The 23,575-nt window shown below is 30.8% G+C and overlaps 1 protein-coding gene across 1 annotated transcript in view; it reads right to left on the bottom strand.

Annotated features, from left to right (window-relative positions):
* LOC145280215 (tight junction protein ZO-1-like) overlaps positions 1 to 23,575 on the bottom strand; it is a 737,272-nt gene that overhangs the window by 13,161 nt on the left and 700,536 nt on the right. Inside the window, exons 33-36 of the mRNA XM_080131991.1 lie at positions 18,317 to 18,490; positions 13,393 to 13,647; positions 5,480 to 5,565; positions 3,004 to 3,114 (exon numbers count right to left, since the gene is read on the bottom strand). Of these exons, the coding sequence (XP_079988117.1) occupies positions 3,004 to 3,114; positions 5,480 to 5,565; positions 13,393 to 13,647; positions 18,317 to 18,490 (626 nt within the window). The remainder of the gene's footprint in view (positions 1 to 3,003; positions 3,115 to 5,479; positions 5,566 to 13,392; positions 13,648 to 18,316; positions 18,491 to 23,575) is intronic.

The following is a 23,575-nucleotide window of genomic DNA, read 5'->3' as shown; positions in this document are numbered from 1 at the left end:
AGATTAATAGTCCGAAATAAAAATAAATTAATATATATAATGCTCATCCGAAAAATGAATTCCTATTAAGGAATAGTATATATTTTAATGTTATTTTTAAAAATGCAAAAGATTTTGCCTTGTGTTTGTACGAAACTTATAAAATGTTTATTATTGAAAATTTGGATTTCAACGAGTAAGCTGACAAAGCTAACTAGTATGCAAGGTAATTTGAAGATGTGCAGAAGAAATACCAAAAGTGTTCGATCGTGATGGTAAGAGCATATTTATTTATAAACATACACTGCACATAAGTGCATTATGGAAACAAAGTTGTGCAATAAAGTTATGTTGCATCTTATGTATTTCAAACATAACATTTTAAACAAGTAAATCATAAAGCAACACTTTAAACTGTTCATTAAGAGAAACATTGAATATATATATATATATATATATTTATTAGCCGAGTATTTGGAGGTGTGTGTTGAGCAAAAAACAAAAAAGTGGTAGTAGACAGGCAGGCTTGAACCCGTACCGCGAAGGACGAAAAGAATGTGAAAAAAAAGTGATGTCTTTGCTGTTGCGTCCATTACCAAACCGAAAGTGACATAGGTTTAAATTAAGGCTAGTCAATCAAAAAGAGGGGATGACTAAAGCTGCTTTCAGGAATGCCAGCAACCACTGTAAAAGAGTAATAAAAGATGCAAGAGAGCTATATGCCCAGTCTGTTAAATCCAAGGTAGCTGATCAGCGGCTTGGTTCCCATCAGTTTTGGCAAATAACAAATAGGATCCTGAACAGAAGTGTGCGTTCTATCCCAACCATTATCAACGGACCAGAGGTCATCTCGTCAGCATCAGACAAGGCCAAACTATTTGCAAAGAACTTTGCAGCTAATTCTACCCTATGTGACGAAGGCCATCAACTCCCCATATTTCCTCCTATAACACAGAACACGCTAGGTAACATACAAATATCTGTGCATGAGGTCGCCAAGCTAATCAAGAACCTTGATTCCAGTAAAGTAACTGGCCCTGATGGCATCCCAATTATAGTGTTAAAAAAGCTTCAACCAGAACTTGCTCCCATACTTATGAAACTGTTTAAGTGTTGCCTTAAGGAGAAGTGCTTTCCGACTCCCTGGAAAACCTCATCAGTATGCCCTGTATTTAAGAATTCAGGTGATAAGTCATCTCCCTCTCAGTACAGACCAATAAGTCTCCTGTGTGTTATGAGTAAGTTGCTGGAATCCATATTAAATAGAAATAGTAAACCACCTCAGCAGAAACAATCTTCTTAGTGACACACAATATGGTTTCCGCTCTGCAAGATCTACCGCAGATGTGCTAATGGTTATATCTCACAGGATTAGTGAATCTCTTGACAAAGGCTTCCTTTCTAGGGCAATTGCTCTTGACATATCAAAGGCCTTCGACAAGGTATGGCATAAGGGTCTACTTCACAAGATTTCCAGCTACGGTATAACTGGAAATGTTTTCTCAATCATTAAATCATTTCTCTCCGATAGGCTCATAAGAGTAGTGGTCGATGGACAAAAATCAGAGGCCTGCAGTATTAATGCTGGAGTCCCTCAAGGGTCAATCCTGGACCTAACTCTCTTCCTGATCTACATCAATGACCTCCCAAAACACATACTTAAATCATTCGTTGACATCTATGCTGATGACACGACCATCTACGGCAACACATCAAAGGCTGTAAATGACAAAGTTCTCTCTGATTCTCTCTCCTCAGATCTCGAGCGCGTGGTTCAGTGGGGGAAGATGTGGCTGGTTACCTTTAATGCATCTAAAACCAAACTCCTATCTTTATATCATCGTTCTGATCCCCATCTGGCATCAATTGAAATGGATGGCTCTCGTCTAGGAGAAGCCCCATGTTTTGACAAGCTTCTGGGTTTGTCCTTTACTCCTGATCTGAAATGGAACACGTACATTAAGTCTGTTGCCAAGGTTGCTGGAAAGATGGTGGGATCCTTCTACCGCTCCAGAAGATATCTCACTACTGATGCAATTCTCTATCTATATAAAAGCCAAGTACGTCCAAGGATGGAATACTGCTGCCATATCTGGACAGGAGCTGCTAAAAACAGCCTATCCTGCCTTGACAGAGTACAAAATAGCCTTCGTGGCTTAGTGGGGGATGCCCTTTCCTCTACCCTGCAACTTCTCTCGCACAGAAGAGACGTTGCGAGCCTATCTTTGTTTTATCGTTATTTCCATGGCAGGTGCTCGTCTGAACTCCAATCTCTGGTCCCCCCCTCACCAATCTTTCACGAAAAACACCTGTCTAGCTGAATCCACTGTGAAAAATTTCCCCCACTCTTTATCTGTGCCTAAATCAAAACGTGGATTCCATGAACAAAGCTTCTTTCTTAGAACTGCACGTCTGTGGAACTCTGTTCCATCTGCCTGCTTCCCACCTGACTACAACTTGGATGTCTTCAAGTCCAACGTTAACAAATTCCTAATGAACCGCCCTCTTAAGTAAACACTTCATTAAATCTCCACACTAACGTACTGTACTTGCAATAACCCTTATCCCTGAGTGGCTTCCGGGCCTTGATAAGTGGTGACCACCGTGTAAAAAAAAACTTTCGAAAATATTGGTGAAAAAAGTGACCCCTCCCTGTACCAAAGTGGCCAGTTGAGAGTGAAGGAATTAATATTTTTGGCTAATTTTTCAATATTTGTCGTCCAAAGGGTCAAGCTTTAAAATCTAGACCAACTAAAGGAGAACATTACAAACATTATCAGGAGAATCACCTGGCGGTATCTGCAAACGTTAAACGTGCCGGGAAATGCATCGATGTCAACGGGGAGCACTTCCAGCATTTTTATAAAACTACAAATAATTTAAACGATAAAAGAATCTTCCTCCTCTCGACTACATTTTCTGGGCTACTTTTTAATGGGCCACACTGTATATTTGAAATCTATTCATTTCAACGTGTTACCATGAAGAATTCCATCAGTTACGTGAAATAATATTAACCCTAACCTTTCTCTTTATCAAGTGGTGGGAGGATGCTGTTGTCCTGACATACTTTGAAATAAATCTCTTGCTCAGAGCCTTCAGGAAGTGAGCCTTTTGGTACAAAAATACTGACACCTGAAATAAAAAAAAAAAAAACATTTGGTAAACATAATTCATAATTTATACAACTGTTGGATGATTTTATTGACGTCAAGAAAACACCATTTTCACTTGCATCGACAGAAACAGAAGATAAAAAAAATGATTATTTCATAAAATTTTATGACCGGCTTATTTAGTCTAATGATTAGAGTATATGAGCTAATTGTCTAGGGTATAAAAAAAAATCTAGAGTTACCTTTCCTTACACTTTAAATAAGGCCCTTTCTCATTAGCCAAAGGTGCCGCTCATCGACCAATCACGGTAACCTATTTATTAAGTGGGACTAGAGATTCCCTTTAAACTCTCTCTTTTGTTCAAACCTCTGTGGAGGAAAGACTTATTATTTCATCTCTCTTCTTTCCGAACTTGAATGGGCCCGTCAAACTAAAGACGTTAAAATAAGAACAATTTGGACTTCTTAAAAAGCCGCAAACGCAATTGTTTTGCAACCTGCTTATTTTATATTTGTATTTATTTGAAGTTAAATGAACTTTTATTGTTCTCCGACTTGTATATTCGTGTTTCTTTTTCGTCTGAGTCGAAACACAACAAGGATACCAGAGTTCAATTCTCAGTTGAGTTATACCCCCCCCCCAAAAAAAAATTCATTTCATGCTTTCTTGCTAAACATTTAGCAATATATAATTGAAATAATTATATAATTGAAATAATTATATAATTGAAATAATTATATAATTTAAATAATTATATAATTGAAATAATTATATAATTGAAATAAATATATAATTTAAATAATTATATAATTGAAATAATTATATAATTGAAATAATTATATAATTGAAATAAATATATAATTGAAATAATTATATAATTGAAATATTTATATAATTGAAATAAATATATAATTTAAATAATTATATAATTGAAATAATTATATAATTGAAATAATTATATAATTGAAATAATTATATAATTGAAACAATTATATAATTGAAACATATAATTGAAATAAATATATAATTGAAATAATTATATAATTGAAATAATTATATAATTGAAATAATTATATAATTGAAATAATTATATAATTGAAATAATTATATAATTGAAATAAATATATAATTGAAATAAATATATAATTGAAATAATTATATAATTGAAATAATTATATAATTGAAATAATTATATAATTGAAATAATTATATAATTGAAATAATTATATAATTGAAATAACTATATAATATAAATAATTATATAATTGAAATAATTATATAATTGAAATAAATATATAATTGAAATAATTATATAATTGAAATAAATATATAATTGAAATAAATATATAATTGAAATAAATGTATAATTGAAATAATTATATAATTGAAATAATTATATAATTGAAATAATTATATAATTGAAATAAATATATAATTGAAATAATTATATAATTGAAATAATTATATAATTGAAATAAATATATAATTGAAATAAATATATAATTGAAATAATTATATAATTGAAATAATTATATAATTGAAATAATTATATAATTGAAATAATTATATAATGAAATAAATATATGATTGAAATAAATATATGATTGAAATAATTATATAATTGAAATAATTATATAATTGAAATAAATATATAATTGAAATAAATATATAATTGAAATAATTATATAATTGAAATAAATATATAATTTAAATAAATATATAATTGAAATAATTATATAATTGAAATAATTATATAATTGAAATAAATATATAATTGAAATAAATATATAATTGAAATAAATATATAATTGAAATAATTATATAATTGAAATAAATACATAATTGAAACAAATATATAATTGAATTGTGGTGGTGTCTATTCCCTCTGCTTCACTTTTTGTTATCAAGTAAGATCTACGACTTACTTGTAGTTTCATCAAATACTTTTTCAAGCAAAATCCGATCCCGCATTTTGTTAAATCCTACCCTCTGATGAGAAGGAAAGTATTTCTTCGAAACTCCGCGGATTAAGGACTATCCACTTATTTAGTGTTTCCTTTTTAAAATTAAATGTTTTTAACTCCTTTTCAAAGTGTTTTTTTAACATGTTTTATTAACTACTTGTTCTCATATATATATATATATATATATATATATATATATATAACTAGTGAGTTGTTGACAAAAATGAAAACAAAAAGACAGTTGAATATGTGCACCTTGGAGGTAAACTTTCTCAACCGCAAAATAAATAGAAACAACAATGAATTATTTTTATAGAGTTGATCCTCAAAATTTGAAATCTTTTTGACGTCCTTGTGTGCATCATAGTCATATATTATTTATAAACTTTGTGAACAAGAAAAAAGAAAACAAAAATTACCAGTAGTTTTTGATTCCAAAACTCCACCTTCGTGACCAAAAACGCCTTTGGCTGTGGCTACAACTGTGTGTTTTGCATTCAGTTCTCTGCAAGAAATTTGAAAATAAAAAATTATTTGTTGAAATCAGTTTGATCTGTGATTTTGTTTTTATCACGATATTATCAAAACATTTAATATTTATGAGATTTTAAAATTCACCCAAATTTGCATAAAGACGTATTCATAATTTGCTACGTCTGTTCATAAGAAAATGTTTCTAAGAATAGAGAATGCAATCAATAACCTGGAATAGAAAAAAAAAAAATTGGGGCCGTTCCTAAGTATCATAAAAATGTTGACATAAATTTTAGTATCTAAAATTAGACAGTTTATTTCAGAATTAAACACTATAATGAAATTTAAAAAAAACAAGTGTATCTAAAGAATTTTGACCTAGAATCAAAAAAGTGTTATGTATTGAACAGAATTGAGTTGATATTCAAAGCTGCAACATGTAAATATGCATCTAACTTATGCAGCCAATTTATTTGTAATAAGAAACACTTTGTATTATACATTTCTCAGTACTGGTACAGTTTAATCAAGACATTAAAAAATGAAAATATCAAAAAAAAAAGGTTATATTGTATGTATCCGTTTTGGACTGAAGATCTCTAAAAAAAAAAAAATTTCACTTAATTTGATTGAGTATTTTTTTTTGTTATTTTTTTACAGCGAAAAGACACGTTTTTTATGACAGCATGTTGAAGGTAGCCATCTTTGAATTTTTTTAACACGGCATGGGGAGATAATTCAGTCTAAAGCACCAACACTCTCTCCCCATCTTTAATACTAGTTTTTCTTCCTAAAAATCGAACTTTTTTCTCGGTATCATAACAAATCTTTTTTTTTTTTGCTGTAAAAAAAAAAAAAATTTTTTTTTTAAATACCTGATAAAATTAATTTTTTTTTTTTTTTCGGAGAACTTCATTCCATAACAGATATGTACAATATAACCTTTTTTTGATATTTTCATTTTTTAATGTCTTGATTAAACTGTACAAGTACTCATTTTTCATATTAAAACTTAATTAAACAACGTGGAAGTCCCTATAATGTATCGCCATTAATAAGTAAACTCCCATTAAAAGAACATAATTTAATTTTAGACACAGGCTAACTCTTTCACGCTAAAGAAAACACCACCTAATAATTATCAATACGTAGAATCAATCAATAAATTACATAACGAAAATACACTCATTTCATATCATTATTTGAATTATAACGGACATATTTGTTCCAAAAAAAATATGAATTGCATCATATCTTTATAAATATATTAACGGCTATATGACGTTAGCAAAAAAAATCTTACTCTCTTTCACAACGCTATGCCCCCTCCCCCCTCCCCGACCATCACCTTTTTGGGAATTTCCAAAGGCTTTTTCCATTTCTGAAATGAAACAGGGTCATACATTTCATTACATCAAAAATATATTTGCAAATATTTGTACTGATTTGTTTTCCTAATTTCATTCATCCAGAGGAAGTCTCGAAATAAAGACAAAACATTGATGGACACATAACTCTGTTCCTTTTTTTATTTCTATATATTAAAACTTATAAAATGTCTGTTTTTGATATCAGCTTTTTGAGCGAAGCAAATAATGAATGATCAAATTTTTCTGGTTTCTCCTTGTAAGGCATTCACAGCAAGAAAACGTTCCTTTTTGTTTTTTTCTTTATTGTGTTTAGCTCCAGGCAAAATTTCCCCTGCAAATTACAACTTGATCATTATCAAGGTCAATGTCAATCACTACAAGTTTTCTGAACTTGGTCCTGACAATCATTTCATCTCATTGTCCTCGAATGGCATCTGGCTTGATAAGTCATGAATATTTAAAAAACAAAGAGGGGGAGGGGTATTTAATGCAAAGGCATAATACCTATTATAAATGATTTGTTATTGAACTTTAATTTCTATTTTACCCCAAATCAAAGGTATTCAGCCATTTCCCATTCGTAATTATAATGTAAGTGAATACAGCGCATCCAACTGTATTTGAACTTAAGCTGATCTGATTCTATAATCCACGTTGGAATCCATTACAACACTTATATCTTTCAAACAATCAAAAACATTAAGGAAAACACAGAAGCTAAACGAAAAGAAAATTGTGTTAAAAAAAAAAAAAAAAAGAAAAAGGTATTGAAGTTAGTTTGGTTAGTTAAAAAAATCAACAAAAAAAGGAAAACATTCGGTTATCATTTTTTGTTTAATGGATGCAAACATGCATTCTGAAATGGAATAAAATTAAGGATCGGAGAGAAAAATAAGCTTTTTCAGGATTGCTGTCAAATTATGGATAAGAAGAGAAGGAATCGTCACTGTTTCAAAACTTGTTGTCAAGTTACAAGTGAAGTTACAAGTGAAGTTTTCTCTGAACATTTTGAGTTTTTTCTTTTTTTTTCTTTTTCAAAATGGAGTTTGGTTTCGTTTAAATCAATATTTATCATTTTTTGGAACATTGAATAGTAATCTCGAAATAAATAAAGAAAAATAAATGAAAGAAAAATAGAAAGAAACAAAGAAGGGATAAATAAAAGTAGGATAAAAAGAAAAAATAATGGGGGGAGGGGATAAAAATATTTTTTTAATTATTCAGAGTTGAGTGTCCAAAATAAAAAATTGTATCAAACCAAACATTTAATTCATTTTTTTTTTATTTTCAGATTATCTGATTATTTTTGTCAAATCTTAGCAATACACTATCGAAGAAATATTTAAATATCAACAATGTTTATTGATAAATTTATTTCTAAAATTTTGAACTTTTACCAAATTTTGTACTTACTGTATATACTTGTGTGTAAGTCGAATTTCTGGGAGTCGATTTTAAGGTTATTTTGTGGGGGTCGACTTATACATAGGTAATGTTTTTGGAAATGTTGTTAAAGAGCAACTCGGGTCTCCATCATAACATAGAAAACGCCATTTTCTTTGTGCACTCAGTATATACCGGTAATTCTAGTTAATCACACTCCATCCGAACCCCACTGCAGTATGTTTGCCAGCATGTAAGCACATGCACAGTTTTTCAGTGGGGAGGCTTAATAATAATTAGAATAGCCCTCACAATATTCACTCTCTAGATGTGGCTATAGGCCTAAGTTCGATATGACGTTTTTTTTAGTAAGTTAGGAAATGTCGTTCTCCCTTATGTTCAACAAGTTTTAACAATTTAATGACAACTATTTCATGAAACCATTTAATAGAACTTAATGCATGCAGTTACATTATTACAGTATATTTCGGCTCGTGCAATGTATGCGTTTACGTTATTATGGTACGTGATATAAATTATATTAAAAACAGTAACTGCGTCTGGAATCTACAGCATGTCATTGATCAAAATGTCTGATTAGCAACATTTGTGTTCGTTACATGTAAGTGTGCAGCGGGTTGGTTCTATATATGAAAATTGAATAGACCACACTTGCATAAATGCACGTATCGCTTTGGGATGCCGAGAAACAATTTATATGTCTTACAAAAAAAAAAAAAAAAAAAAAGAAGGAAATTATCTGTGCAAAAAAGAGCCATGAAATGGATCATTTAACTTGTATAGCATCCAGAGTTGACTTATATATGCAGGTAATACCTAAAATGACTATTTGGTTTTAAAATGCACATCGACTTATAAACAAGTATATATGGTACATGTAAACATTTTTACTCAAAATATTCTGTAAATTTTTTGTTTCAAATTGTAAAAATTCCTGTTTTTTTTGTTTTGTTTTTTTACCCGATATACAAACTTAATAAAAAATTGAACAGGTTATAAACGACTAAAACTTAAGTGCTACTAATGCTTTCCCTTCTGGAGAGTTCAACAATTATTTATGACAATGAAACAATTATTGATCGAATTACACAAATAATTAAGAAACTCTTACTTTATTTTACACCGACATTGCTTGGGGTGCAATGTAGTCATTTAAAAATTATTCTTATTTACATTTTTAAAACTTATACAGAAAAAGAAATAAAATTTTATTCGCAAAATGTGACAACTTTTTATATTCTTAAATTAAAAATGAATTGTTTCCCCGTGCTGATTTAAAATAGTTTTTTGAGATAATGAAACGGGGTTTCTTTTTTCTTTTTGTACAGCAATATGAAATAATTCATTGTAGAAGATAAATTTTATTATTTATTTATTTCCTTGTTTGTGGACTGTTATCCTCATCTACATAGTTGCTGTTGTTTTGGTTAACTATTCCTCTGGCCTTCTTCAGGCAAAGCCCGTGGCACTGTGGATAGAGGTGAGCATTGTCTGAAGATAGCAGTTTCAATCCGACCCAAAGCAGGCCAGGGGATTGCATGCATTCAGAAACGTAAGAACAATACTGTTTCAGGATATTTTAGATAAGTTTTGGCAATTTAGATTATTCAGGTTATTATTCTCATCTTCATAATGGAATGTGCTCTGACAAACTCATATCACTGTCCTTTCAACGTAAATATCCCCAACTAACCTGACATGCAGCAAAATCCCACCCCTTCACTGTAGAGATCCCTAGGTTCCGGAAAACCTTCTACTCAAATAGTTTCTTCTCTCGAAGTGTGAGATTTTGAAATTCCCTCCCAGCGGCTGTACTGACATGCAGAAGTTAAAGTGTAATGTAAATATAAACATCTCACTGCTCAACTCCCTACATAGTGTCCTCTGTAGATTTGGTCTCAAATAGTAGCCCCTTATGTCCAAGTGGCATCATGTATTGTTTGGAGTTTAAAAAAATTTTTTTTGAACTGAACTGAACTATTTATTTAATCCACAGGTATAGATTGTTCTCGTTCTGTCTGCCATGATAGAGTAGAAGAGTTAATTATATTATTCTTAGTTATTATTGCCTGGAGAAAGAATTGAACCTTCAACCTCGAAAAGACTGTCACTTAAAACTAATTGTTAATCAATACCTTTAACCATTGCACTGCTGGCCAACGAACCATCTATCCTATATGAAGATTTTAACTCGGAATTATGTGTCGGTTCTCGAGTTTGACAAAAAAGATTCTCAAGTTTTAAAAGATGCACCTGAAGAAGGTTGGAGGTTATATCAACCAAAATGTTGTGGAAATAACAACCAAAATGTGCATAATAGTTTAAATAATCCAAATAACAATACTGCTATTCATTTAAAATTTTATCCATTTAAAAATGAATTCTTCCAAAATTGAATAAAACATAATAGAATTCCGTTGTTGTTGACTGAAAATTTTTGCGGAATTTTCGTTTTATGTTTTAGTATCCTTAAAATCTTATAGAAGAAAAAAATATAGGAAATATTTGATCTGATCACATGATAATTTGTCAATTTTAAGCTTTACTATAAAAAATTCCAATGCCAGACATGCCATATCAAAAAAGTAATGAAGGTCAGGATTTGGGCAAAAATTAATTTTTCAAAATGCGGGGAAATAGGATAACATTTTTCAAAATGCAAAGAAATAGGATAACATTTTTCAAAATGCAAAGAAATAGGATAACATTTTTCAAAATGCAAAGAAATAGGATAACATTTTTCAAAATGCAAAGAAATAGGATAACATTTTTCAAAATGCAAAGAAATAGGATAACATTTTTCAAACTGCAAAGAAATAGGATAACATTTTTCAAAATGCAAAGAAATAGGATAACATTTTTCAAAATGCAAAGAAATAGGATAACATTTTTCAAAATGCAAAGAAATAGGATAACATTTTTCAAAATGCAAAGAAATAGGATAACATTTTTCAAAATGCAAAGAAATAGGATAACATTTTTCAAAATGCAAAGAAATAGGATAACATTTTTCAAAATGCAAAGAAATAGGATAACATTTTTCAAAATGCAAAGAAATAGGATAACATTTTTCAAAATGCAAAGAAATAGGATAACATTCCATATTCCAATGTTAAAAATTTACAGATCTATTATTTTGTATTTCCTTAAAATATCTTCTTTTTAAATTTTTTTCCTCCTGTGAAACCATGAATGATTTATTTGATATACTTCAAAAGTAAAATTTTAAGCCAATTTTAAAATAAAAATAATTCACAATTAAATTGATAAAATACCTTTTTTAATTTAATTAAAAAAAAAAAAAAATTATAAATCCTGCCTAAACTTCCATGTCAAGATATGTAAAATTTGTTAATGTTAGAATGCATGATTTTAAAATTTGGTTGGAAGTTTATAGGCCCAATTGCATTATGGGATTGAGTTTCATTATAAGAGAAAATTTCAAACAAAATTACTTTTTTTTTTTTTTTTAAATTTTTTATTACTTCTTGTGATAAGACATTTGTTTGGATGTATTTGCTTTAGTTCACCAGAACCACTACCTAAATTTATTTACATTTAGTTGTAACTATCTGGTGTTGCTCAAGATGCAGTGAATTAATTTTAGCTTTATAAGCAGAACCTGTGGAAATTCCACAGTGGACTCTTTCATATGTAATATATTGATATTGGTATTCTATAGATGTCCAGCATAAATCGAGATGTCCTGATATTATTGTAGCTCTTTTGTTAAAACTGCAAAAGTATTTTTTTTAAGCTAGCAGGGACTCCCGGCATAGCTTGCTCGTAAAATATGCTTAAATATGATATTTTAATTCATGCAGATTTCGTATATATTATTATAGAGTCAATTTTCTATCGATTCTTATATATTATAATGTTGTGATATCAAAAATAAAAAATATGTCCATATGACTTGGATGCATCAAATGAATCGAAACTGAAACCAAAACTTGAAGAAAAAAAAAAAAAATATATATATATATATATATAACTACTTCATTTACTCACATAAAATTAATATACGAAAGTATAGATTTATGCGTAAACTTAAAGTATTTACTTCAAAAGGGCTCAATACGTAGGTAGAGCCAGTTAGTAATTTATAAAATATATATGGCGATTAAGCTACACTGAATATTCGGCGTTTCATCCACTCTAGGCCTCCTAGAGTGGATGAAACGCCGAATATTCAGTGTAGCTTAATCGCCATATATATTTTATAAATTACTATATATATATATATATATATATATAACTTGAGTTTCTTCAGCTGAAACCGAAACTTATGAAGAATTGGTAAAATTATTTATTACAAGAAATTGAAGGTGATAACAACTAAACGACAGTCACTTGGAAGAAAAAAAGATGTAAGCAGAACACACAAAATAACATACACGCTATTGTATATTAATATATAGATTTGTTTGTACATTTTAGAACTTTATTGTTGAGTTGTCTCCCTTTGTTTTTAGATTGTTTTCAAAATGGCGGACAAGACAGCTGTACTTTAGTGATTAATAAAATTTGATTTTCTTATTTAAAAATAAAATTACTTGATCAATTTATGTGATTTTTGGAATATGACATTTTCGTTTCATCACAGGTACGTACATCAGAGATTTTTTCTTTAGTTTTGTTTTGCAATATAAGGAATTTTGTGCAAGAACCATTTAATTTTGCAATTTAAATTCTGTCATTGAAAAAAAAAAAAATGAACTATTTTCTGTTATCACATGATTGTCAGCCATATTTTGTTTTCTGTACTTGTTGATTTTTCTTTTTGATTTTGGCTTGTCGTATAATTGTAAGTGAATTATGTTTTTACGATATTTATTGTCTGCTCCATCAATTTTAACAGGACACATGCCATTTTACACGAATATTTTGTAGAAGGGAACAAAAAAGCAGGAATAAGAAACTACGTTTTCATATCCATCTAAATCTACAAAAAAAAAAAAAAAAAAAAAAAAAAAAGGGAGTGGGGGGTAAAAAAAACATTTCAAGGATCATTCCAAACATGCACGCGAAACAAGCAGATAAAAATAAAATACAGGCAGGGCAACAAGCAAGGTATACCTTACCCATCTATGACAGTGTCTGGGGTCGATGCACTCCCAGATGAAGGGACAGGGGAAGGCAGCATTTGCTGACCGGTTACTTTCTCCTCGGTAAAATCAGCAACAGAAATGACAGGTGTCTCTGCTGTATCGGTGGCAGATACTAACGTCTTGTCATTTTCATCATCGTCCATCATTTCCAGCTCTGATAATTCTATCAAGGTTGAGTCAAGGTCGGCTTGGATTTGGGATAAAACCTCTTCCATGGACAGATTGCTACTGGAAGGGGAGGAGGGGAAAAGTTGTTGTGGGTGAGTGAGAGAATCAACATCACCGGAATTGATTTCAATGCAGAGAACACAAAAAAGAGGGAACTTCTTTTTATTCTTATCATTATGATCAGGAAAAAAAAAATTATCATTAAAGAAAGTTTAAAGTAGAAATACATGGAAGCAAAAAAGACGAAGGATGGGACGGGGGTGGGGATCAAGAGCAGTTTTTAAAGGTATGAAATGTTTTTCAGAGAAAGACTGACAGAAAGAGCTAAAAATTTTTTAGAATTGTAACAAGAGAAAAAACAGCACAAAATTACATTCCCTACAGATAATTGTTTAAAGATTGTACAAAAAAAAACATTTTTTTAATGAAGAATGCAAAGAGCCCAAACATGACCTATTCAAATCAATTAAAAAAAAAAATAAATAAATAAAAAACTGTATACCCTGATGAAGACGTGATTATATCAAAATGTTTGATTTATAAACAAATAAATATCCTTTTATATCCTTTGAGATGAATAATTGTATATTTATTTATTTATTTGTGGACTGTTATCCTCATCAACAACAAAGATTCGCAAATAAATAAATAACTTGTTTCCATCAGACTATTTGTTCTCATCTTGAGTGTTATTTTTGCGACATTTCAATCAGTTGTCGTTTGGAAAAGAAAGGAGAAACGTTACTGGTTCCATAGATATTTTATTTTTTGGGGGCCAAAAAAAAAAAAAAACAGAACATTTCCAAGAATATGAAAATATCTATGGAGCCAGTCACTTTTCTCCTTTCTTTTCCATGATAATGACCAACATGGCTGACGATGGTCGAAGGCTTACAAGCCGCGCATATGTGGTCCCTCTCCGATGCTGCATGTGAGATGACACCACAAAAAATAGTGAAGAAATGATGAATGTGAGAAGTGTGAAGGGCCAACGTTGCCTTCATATTTTCGCCAAGTTTCAGAAAAATCTAATGGATGGGTCAAAATTATGGGGTAAAAAGGGTAATTTTTTGAAATTTTGGGACATTTGTGGCCTCTTTTAAGCTCCTGGGAATCCCAAATCTAAGTAAAAATGGACAAACGGTGAAGTTTCATGCCTTAAGACATGTATATTTGAATTCAGCACTATGGAAAACCACTATATAGACATAAATATCAAGTTTTTGTGTAATATGAAAAAAAGAGCTCCAAAAAGGCATGTCTTAAAAGTCCCAGATGGATGCGAATCAGAATTTTGCCAGGGTCACCCATACTGGATTTATATTAAGAACAATGGCCTCCACATTTTGGCCAAGTTTCAGGAAAATCTAATGGATGGATCAAACGCTATGGGGCAAAAAATGTCATTTTTGGCCATTTTGACCTCTTTTGAGCTCCTGGGGACACAGAATCCAAGTGTAAATGGATAACAGTGCAGTTTCAGGCCTTAACACATGTATATTTGAGTTGACCACTGTGAAAAACCACTATATAGTCAGACATATCAAGTTTTTGTTGAGAAATACGAAAAAGAGCCACAAAAATGAGTGTTTTTAGCACTAAAAGTCCCCGGGGACACAAACCAGAATTTTGCCAGGGTCACCCATACTGGATTTATATTAAGAACAATGGGCTCCACATTTTGGCCAAGTTTCAGAAAAATCTAGTCGATGGCTCAAAAGTTATGAGGCAAAGCATGTCATTTTTGGCCATTTTGGAGCATTTTTGACTTTGAACATCTATTTAATGAAATACAATTTGTGGAAAAAATTTCAGGAAAAACTAATGGACGGCTATTTGGCAATTGTCCAGATTAACGGATGCACGGACAGCCACACGGATGCCACTGAAAACATAGGTTCCTCTTCGATAAATCGGGGGACCAAAAACATTTCAGCAGAGAGACAACTTACAAACTGTTGGAAATGCAAGAATATTTGAGATTGGATCACAGTTTTAAGGATTGCAGATTCAAAATCACGATCGGAATATTTTCAACTTGTGATTACATAGACAGTTTTGTCAAATATGGACATAATTATGTGTATATTTGAAGTTTGAATATCTAGCAATGTATATTATAACTTAAGATATCTGTGTCTGACTACTGCCCCATGCAGGTTAAGTGTGACAAAAGGGCAGTTTAGTGGAGGAAGGGTCAGAAAACGACAAGTCTAACCCAGTCAACTAGTACGCACCCTTTTCACAAAACAAAGAAACAAGGAGTCATTTTTATGAATTTGCTGAATAGTAGAAACCAAAAAAAAAAAAAAAGATTAATAAGCGCAAATGAGTTATCTCCCCTTTTTTTTAAATAGAGAGAGCTGTTGTAAAGAAATATTAAATCACATCAAGCAACACTGAGTGAGACACAAACGTTGTTAGAACGGCACTTCAAATTTAGAGATTATTTACCATCCGCAAACAAAAATTAGGCAAAATGCACTGCAACTATTTTTCTTTTTTAAGTGCAAATACAACAACGAAAAAGAAAAAGAAGACTGAGTGATATAACAATACAATAACAAGGCAAAAAATAAATAAATAAAAAAACAAACAAAAAAAGTAAATAAATAAAAAAGATTAAAAATATAAAAAATTTTAAAAATAAACAAAAAAAGTAAATAAATAAAAAATATAAAAAATAAGATAATTCAAAGCAGTCCATTCACATTGAAGTAAAAGTCAAAAACCAAATGCAGATTTAATCTATATATATATGTATATATATATATATATATATACATATATATATATATATATATATGTATATATATATATATATATAAAAGCAAAAATGTGTGTATGTATGTTCGCTTTTTGTGTATGTCCAAGAAAGGCTTTTTTTCTGAGAAGCGGTCGGTCGGCTCACGACTTCTTAAAACTTTTTATATCACATATAAGTCATAATATCTCAGAGTTAACAACGGAGGTCGCCTGTCTATTTAATTTGCTCGACTTCGGGAAGATAAATATTCAACATTTGTTGCTCACCGCATGTGGATTAGGCTTTTTCGTATAATAAAAGTGACACTAATTCTGGCGGTATTGCCGGAAATGTCCGAAAGCAATCAGCTTTGATCAATGTGGAAATATTTTCCTTATATCAGACAATTGCTATTCAATTTGGACAAGGGGAGCTGGTTCCCCTTCCCTCAACATCTTGTGGAAAAAAAAAAAAAAGCGTTCCCGCATTAAATAAAATACTTCCCCACAGTCAAAGTTGACTTCATTAAAACGTGCACCTGTCAATTCTAAGTAATTAAGTAAATTCAAACGTGTTTCCGTTAGTATTTCGCGGTGGCCCAGTGGTTAACGTCGCATGTTTTTTTTTTCACACTTTAATTTCCAACTTTGCCTCAAGGGTTCGATCCTCATACTCACTTACCAAAACTTTTTTTTATTTTTATTTTACCCCCCCCCCACGAGTTTTGATTTACCCAAAATCACACACACCTCCAAACACCCGGGCAGCGCTGTGTATCCCCCGCTAGTATAGAATAAATATTAGTGATGGAATGATTCCAATATTTTTCCCCAATTCCAATACAATTACTGATTCTGATTCCTTGTAAATCTTTAAATATTTAATTATAAATTAGTAATTTTCCCAGATTACCGTAAAACCACATGCTAAATGTGCAGATATTTTCTCAAACGTAAAAGAAAAATACTTATGGGGATGATGTATAGGTTTTACTATTACAAGTAGGTTAAAATCATTAAATATTTATTATCTTCTCATTACTAGCAGCAGCGGAAGATATTACTTTCAACAAAATCAAATAAAAATAAAATTAAAAGAATCGTTTGTGGCATTGGAAATTCAGCACATTTTTGAAATTTCCCCCCAGAAGTTTTTATTTTTCTGATTCTAATCAATCATCCCAACACTAATATATATATATATATATATATATATATATATATATATATATATATTAGCAGGGGGTACCCGGCATTGCCCAGGGGGGTTTGGAGGTGCGTGTGTTTTTGGGTAAATGAAAACAAAAATCGTTGGGCGGGTGTTAATTTAATATTTACATCCAAATAATTTATAAAAACAGATTTTTAATATTTACATCCAAATAATTTATAAAAAATAGATTTTTAATATTTACATCCAAATAATTTATAAAAAATAGATTTTTAATATTTACATCCAAATAATTTATAAAAAATAGATTTTTAATATTTACATCCAAATAATTTATAAAAAATAGATTTTTAATATTTACATCCAAATAATTTATAAAAAATAGATTTTTAATATTTACATCCAAATGATTTATAAAAATAGATTTTTAATATTTACATCCAAATGATTTATAAAAAATAGATTTTGAATATTTACATCCAAATAATTTATAAAAAACAGATTTTGAATATTTACATACAAATAATTTATAAAAACAGATTTTGAATATTTACATCCAAATAATTTATAAAAACAGATTTTGAATATTTACATACAAATAATTTATAAAAAACAGATTTTGAATATTTACATACAAATAATTTATAAAAAACAGATTTTGAATATTTACATACAAATAATTTATAAAAAACAGATTTTGAATATTTACATACAAATAATTTATAAAAAATAGATTTTGAATATTTACATCCAAATAATACGATATATAAAAAAAATTGTTTATGCGATTGACAAATTAAAATCAAGATTTACCTTTCAAGTTTTTCGTGGTCCGTTTCCATCTTATGAACAGAACCGTTTGGCTCCGTACGACCAAAAGTAGTCATCACATTACTTGAGCTGGTTTTCTTATAAGATTCGAAAGCACTATCGTGACCCTTGTCTTTTATGGGAACAGTTTCAGCAGTTGGATGTACAGTCGCTTCTCTGAAAATACAAGTTCAATATGAGAAAAAAAACACACACACAAAAAAAGAAAAACATTCATTTTAACATTATAAGAAATTAAAAAGAAAGAAAAAAACACATTCATTAAAAAAAAAAAATTTCAAAATTGAGTGAGTAAATCCACTAATTCTTTGAATATATTTTATAACATTCAAATTATATATTATCTCCCTTAGTAATGCAGGATACTAGGAGAAGAAAATCAAGAACTACAATTAATTCAAAGCTTTAATTTGTCACATAACTCATAGAGATATAAATCATTGCACATCCAAAATTTCAGCTAGATCAGGAAACCGGACAGCTTCTTTTGGAAATGTTTCAAAACGGATTCTTCTCAACTTTTTCTCTACAGTGCAATGGATAGGAGTTCACTTTAATGCGTGTTTAGGTTTTGGATGAATAAAAACGGTTTAAATCCAATAAAAATTTATTGTCTGAAGCTGAAACTATAACATTACTTTAAATACAGAGTAGAATGATAAAATTGTCGCCCTAGAAAAGACGACATGATTCCATTTCCATTTGATGAAAATCGGTTTTGTTTTTTTTGTTGCAAGCCATCTACTAGCGGGCCATTTGTGTACAAATCCCAAGAGCGATAGCCGGCATGTGTGGAAATAGCATGCTCCCAGTTCCGGACCCGTATCGAGGCGGTGATTGAGGCTGAAGACGTCTGCATTAAATAGATGTCAGCTCTACTACATAATCAAGTTACGTGAATTGATGTTTTCAATAAAAGTTTTAAAATAAAACTATAATGTTGTTTTCTTTAGGGCAACAAATTTATTGTTCCACAATGTAATTGCACTATATTTCAATGCTCTATTTAGGAAGGAGATAGTGTAATATGTATTTTATTGTTATATATTCTCCTAAGCATTATCACCTCCTTTAGAGTGCAGTATCTGTTCATTCAACACAAGTCCACCCTATGAAGCATTACCTCTTGCATTAAGAATTATGTAGTACCTGTTCTGTGATCATGTTACTATCCTTCCAGGCATTACCTCCTAGTTTTTTTCAGGGGGCAGTGTAGTATTAGTTTTGTTATTATCATGTCAATATAATCTTTCAAAATATTACCCTCTTCTTTGAAGGGGGGGGGGAGGAGGGTGTTAGTGATATACCAGTACTATTTTCCACTGACAATTTCTTGGTACTTAACATGAAAAAAAAAAAATTAAATTTTCAGTTCCAACGATGATGGCTGCCAATTTAAAGAAAACTTACTTTGCATGTAAAAAATACTTAAACAAAAACTAAATTTAACAAAATAATCAAGAAAATCGACATAGAATTCACATTTAAATATATATATAAGGACAGAAAAATGTTTTTCACACCAAAAAAATTTAATTGAAAAAAAAATAAATAAATAAATGAAAAACATTAATTGAAGTAATTTTCTTTAATGAATTTTTTTTAATCCAAAAATTCTAATAGAAATTTGCATTTCTGAAACGATAAAATTATTTCAATGAAAAAGAAATGTTCTTATTAAGAATTATCTTTATACAAAAAAAAAAAATGTATGATATATGTAACTGCAACAAAATGAAAATATATTCCAAAAATCAAATTGATTTATGTCAAATTGTTTTATTTTTAACGTAGAAAATCCAATTTTATGGGTAAAAGAGAAACAACTGTCTCGTATCGCCATTTTGAAAATCATCACAAGAAACAAGGGAGATAACTCAATAAAAGTTCAAACTTGCGAGATTTGTGTTGTAATATTTACAGATTTCCATTAATCACCCCAAAAATGATTTTCTTTATAAAAATAAAATTACTTTATCAATTTATGTGATTTTTGATATATATTTTCTTTGCATCAGATACAGAGTTTTCTTTTTTTGTTGTTGTTTTTTTTTAATATAAGGGTAATTCTAGACAAGAACAAATATAGAAAATTTGAATGAATGATAAATTTAACAACTAATGATCTTCAAAATTTTCTTGATTAAAAAAAAACAAAAACAAATAAAAACACAAAATATACAACATTATTGTCCAAATGAAACAAATACTAAGCTACTTATTCTATTAAATTACATAAATATTTACTAATTGCATTTTAGTGTTATTCTTTTGCTTACATCACTAAATTACCATGCTAAATAATAGTTAACCATTTGGGGACATTTTTTGTTTTATTCATTTTTAATTAATAAAAGATAAATTGGTTTTCTTGTTAGTCAACGTGATCAGCAACAAAAGAAAAATACATGCAAAATAAAATAAATAAATAAATAAAAGCATAAAAAATGCATAAATGTAAAATGTATAAAAAGGTGAGTGCTTATTTAGAATTAAACCTATTTCAAAAAAAAAAAAAAAAAAAAAAAAATTAAATTGCAGAAAATAGGTTTGATTGTAAATAAGCACCACAAAGTGTGGTCATGTATTGAAGAAATATGTCTGCCGAAAGCTTTCAATATGGAAACCTATTACTGCATCAAACTATACATTTCTATATAAGTGTATGGAGGTTGGGGGGAGTACACATTTACAGGGTGACCCCAAAAAACAAAAACAAAAGCTAAATGAAGGGCATCTAGAACATATGCTGTAGAACGGATAAAAAAAGGCCAAAGACCTTAGTGTTTTGATGTGATGTTTTGAATATAATAAACTACTTATGACCAAAGTTTCATTTCATTCGGACAAAACACTAAGAAACGGGGCCTAATTAGAGTTGGGGCCCGTTTTTTTCTTGGGGTCACCCTGTATTACAGTAAATAAGACTGGCTTACAGTACTGCTTGCATCCTGACTCGAACAAGGACCCAGAGTAAGCTAAAGGTCAACAAGTCTTTGACAGACTTAAACTTTGATGAAAGAAATGAACCAATGTCAACAAGTTTACAACAAACACCAGTTATCATAACGGGGGATCGAGCTAACAATGGAGACTGAGTAGCAACTGAGTAACAAGCTAATCCCTAAACTACACCTGTTTACATTGAACCCAAAGTATCATTGATTGGCATAACTCTGCGCGGCTCATTTTGACGTTCTGTTGTTTGAGACTGCCACTGTCCTTCTTTCACCCCAAACACGGTACATAAAAGAATTAATATTTTTCATTTAATTTTTCGCCTTCTTTGGTTTGGGTTAGATGTTTTGTGAATTGCTTGCAACTTCTGTCTGTTGCCATTTTGCTTGTAACAAGTACCAGGGCCAGGTTGTCATCAAGTGATTCCCTCCATGTCTTGAACGGCCTACCATACAACTTTTGGGCCAATGACATAAATATGGGACACACTTTCAAGTATTTCAGATATGGGTGTACGAATTCAGACGTTGCTGTGTAACATATTGTATCCAAATAAGAATATACAATAATCGTTAATGGTGTGAATAGTGAAAGGAATAACGAGAAGACTTGAAAACAGTGAAACGAATAATATATTAACAGAAATACAGGCAAGTATGTTGTTTGAGTGTAAACTCCGCTCAACTGAAGGACAAGTAATGTTATGACTTTCTTCCTCTGAGTTTTGGTTTCAGACTGACTGGAAAATGTCGTCAGGAATAGTCCATCGTCAGAATTTGTAGGGGTGCTATCTCAACAGTAAGTGAATAAGTCAAAATAGCATTGATATGCTGTTAAATATGCCAATCAAACTAACAGGGGAATAAATTTAATCGCTATTTTAAAAGTTTTTTTTTCTTTTTTTCGATTTTCAGATGCGCTTAATTTGAATGGTCGCATTTTATTATCATAATTGTTTCAACATCCATTTTATATGTTGACATGCATTGGACATATGCCCAGGTCTTAATTTAGCCCTCAGGTCTATTTTAATCACTTCCTCCCATATTTTTTTTTTTCTTTGGCCTTTCCTTGTGAACTGATCCTGCTACCTCAACTGTTCTACATTTACTAACCCAACAACTTTCATCCATTTTTCCAACGTGGCCAAACCATCAGAGTTTCCTGTTCTGCACATATCTTCCTATACTGTTCAGATTTAATTTTCCTAGTCTGAGATCAGCAGAATCGAACCCATCTTTAAGACTCACATTACACATCGAGTATGTCATTTGTTTTACAAATTGGCATCTGTTGGTTGTCTTTTAGAAATTAACTTCCACATTAACCTAACTCTGCCCAGGTCTTTATTTATCCCTCTTTCTCTCAAATCCATTTTTATCATTTTCTCCCATGTTTTCCCTTGTCTTCTCCAGCAAACTAGATCTGTTACTTCAACTGTTCTATATCTAATTACTTAAAACCTCTCAACCATTTTTTTCAATATGGCTATACCATCAAAGTCTCCTGTTTTGTCCACATCTCTGTATATTTTCCAGGTTTAATCTTCATTCAAGGTCATCAGAACTAATCCTGTTTTCAAGGATCTCATTACGGTTTGTGCTATGTCATGATTTCTTATTACAGGGTGAAACGATAAAATTGTCGCCCTAGAAAAGACAACATGATTCCCCCCTTTTTTTTTTGCAGACAATCTACTAGTTGGCCAGTTGTGTACAAAGCCCAAAAGCGATACGAGTCTTTTATCATGTCTGCAAGTGACACAATGTTCAATAAACGAGATCGGAGATGCGCCCCTATACAACAAAACCACTGCCAGCACCCTGAAAATGCATTGGTGGATTGCCACGAATAACAGGGACGTGCCCAGGGTGATGAAAACAATGTTTCCGGCCATGATTATGGTCTTTGGTGTGATTTCAAGTGAGGGCCACATTAAACCTCATATCTTCGAAGTTAGCTTGAAAGTCAACACCAAAGTGTACCTGGATGTGCTGAAGAGTGTGGTGAGCCTCTGGTGCGATCAAGTGGCTATTGACAAATCCTGGGTGCGGCAGAAGGATTCGGTGCCGGCCCACAAGTCCAAAGAGACTCAGGCTTGGCTTCAGAAGGAGTTCTACGACTTTGTGCCCTTCTCTTACTAACTCTCCCTCCTCCTCCTCGACCTGAACCCGCTATATTACTTCGTTTGGTCATATGTCGAGAACATCACCAACATGACTTCCTACAATACCAAAACCAGCCTGATCACGATTATCCGCCGAGTATTCGCCAAGCTCCCGG

The sequence above is a fragment of the Euprymna scolopes genome, chromosome 7 (genome assembly GCF_053919585.1).
Source record: "Euprymna scolopes isolate OS-2025 chromosome 7, ASM5391958v1, whole genome shotgun sequence".
NCBI classification, from domain to species: domain Eukaryota; kingdom Metazoa; phylum Mollusca; class Cephalopoda; order Sepiida; family Sepiolidae; genus Euprymna; species Euprymna scolopes.
The sequence above is the reverse complement of the archived record's forward strand: the minus strand, read 5'-3'. Positions and strand labels throughout refer to the sequence as shown.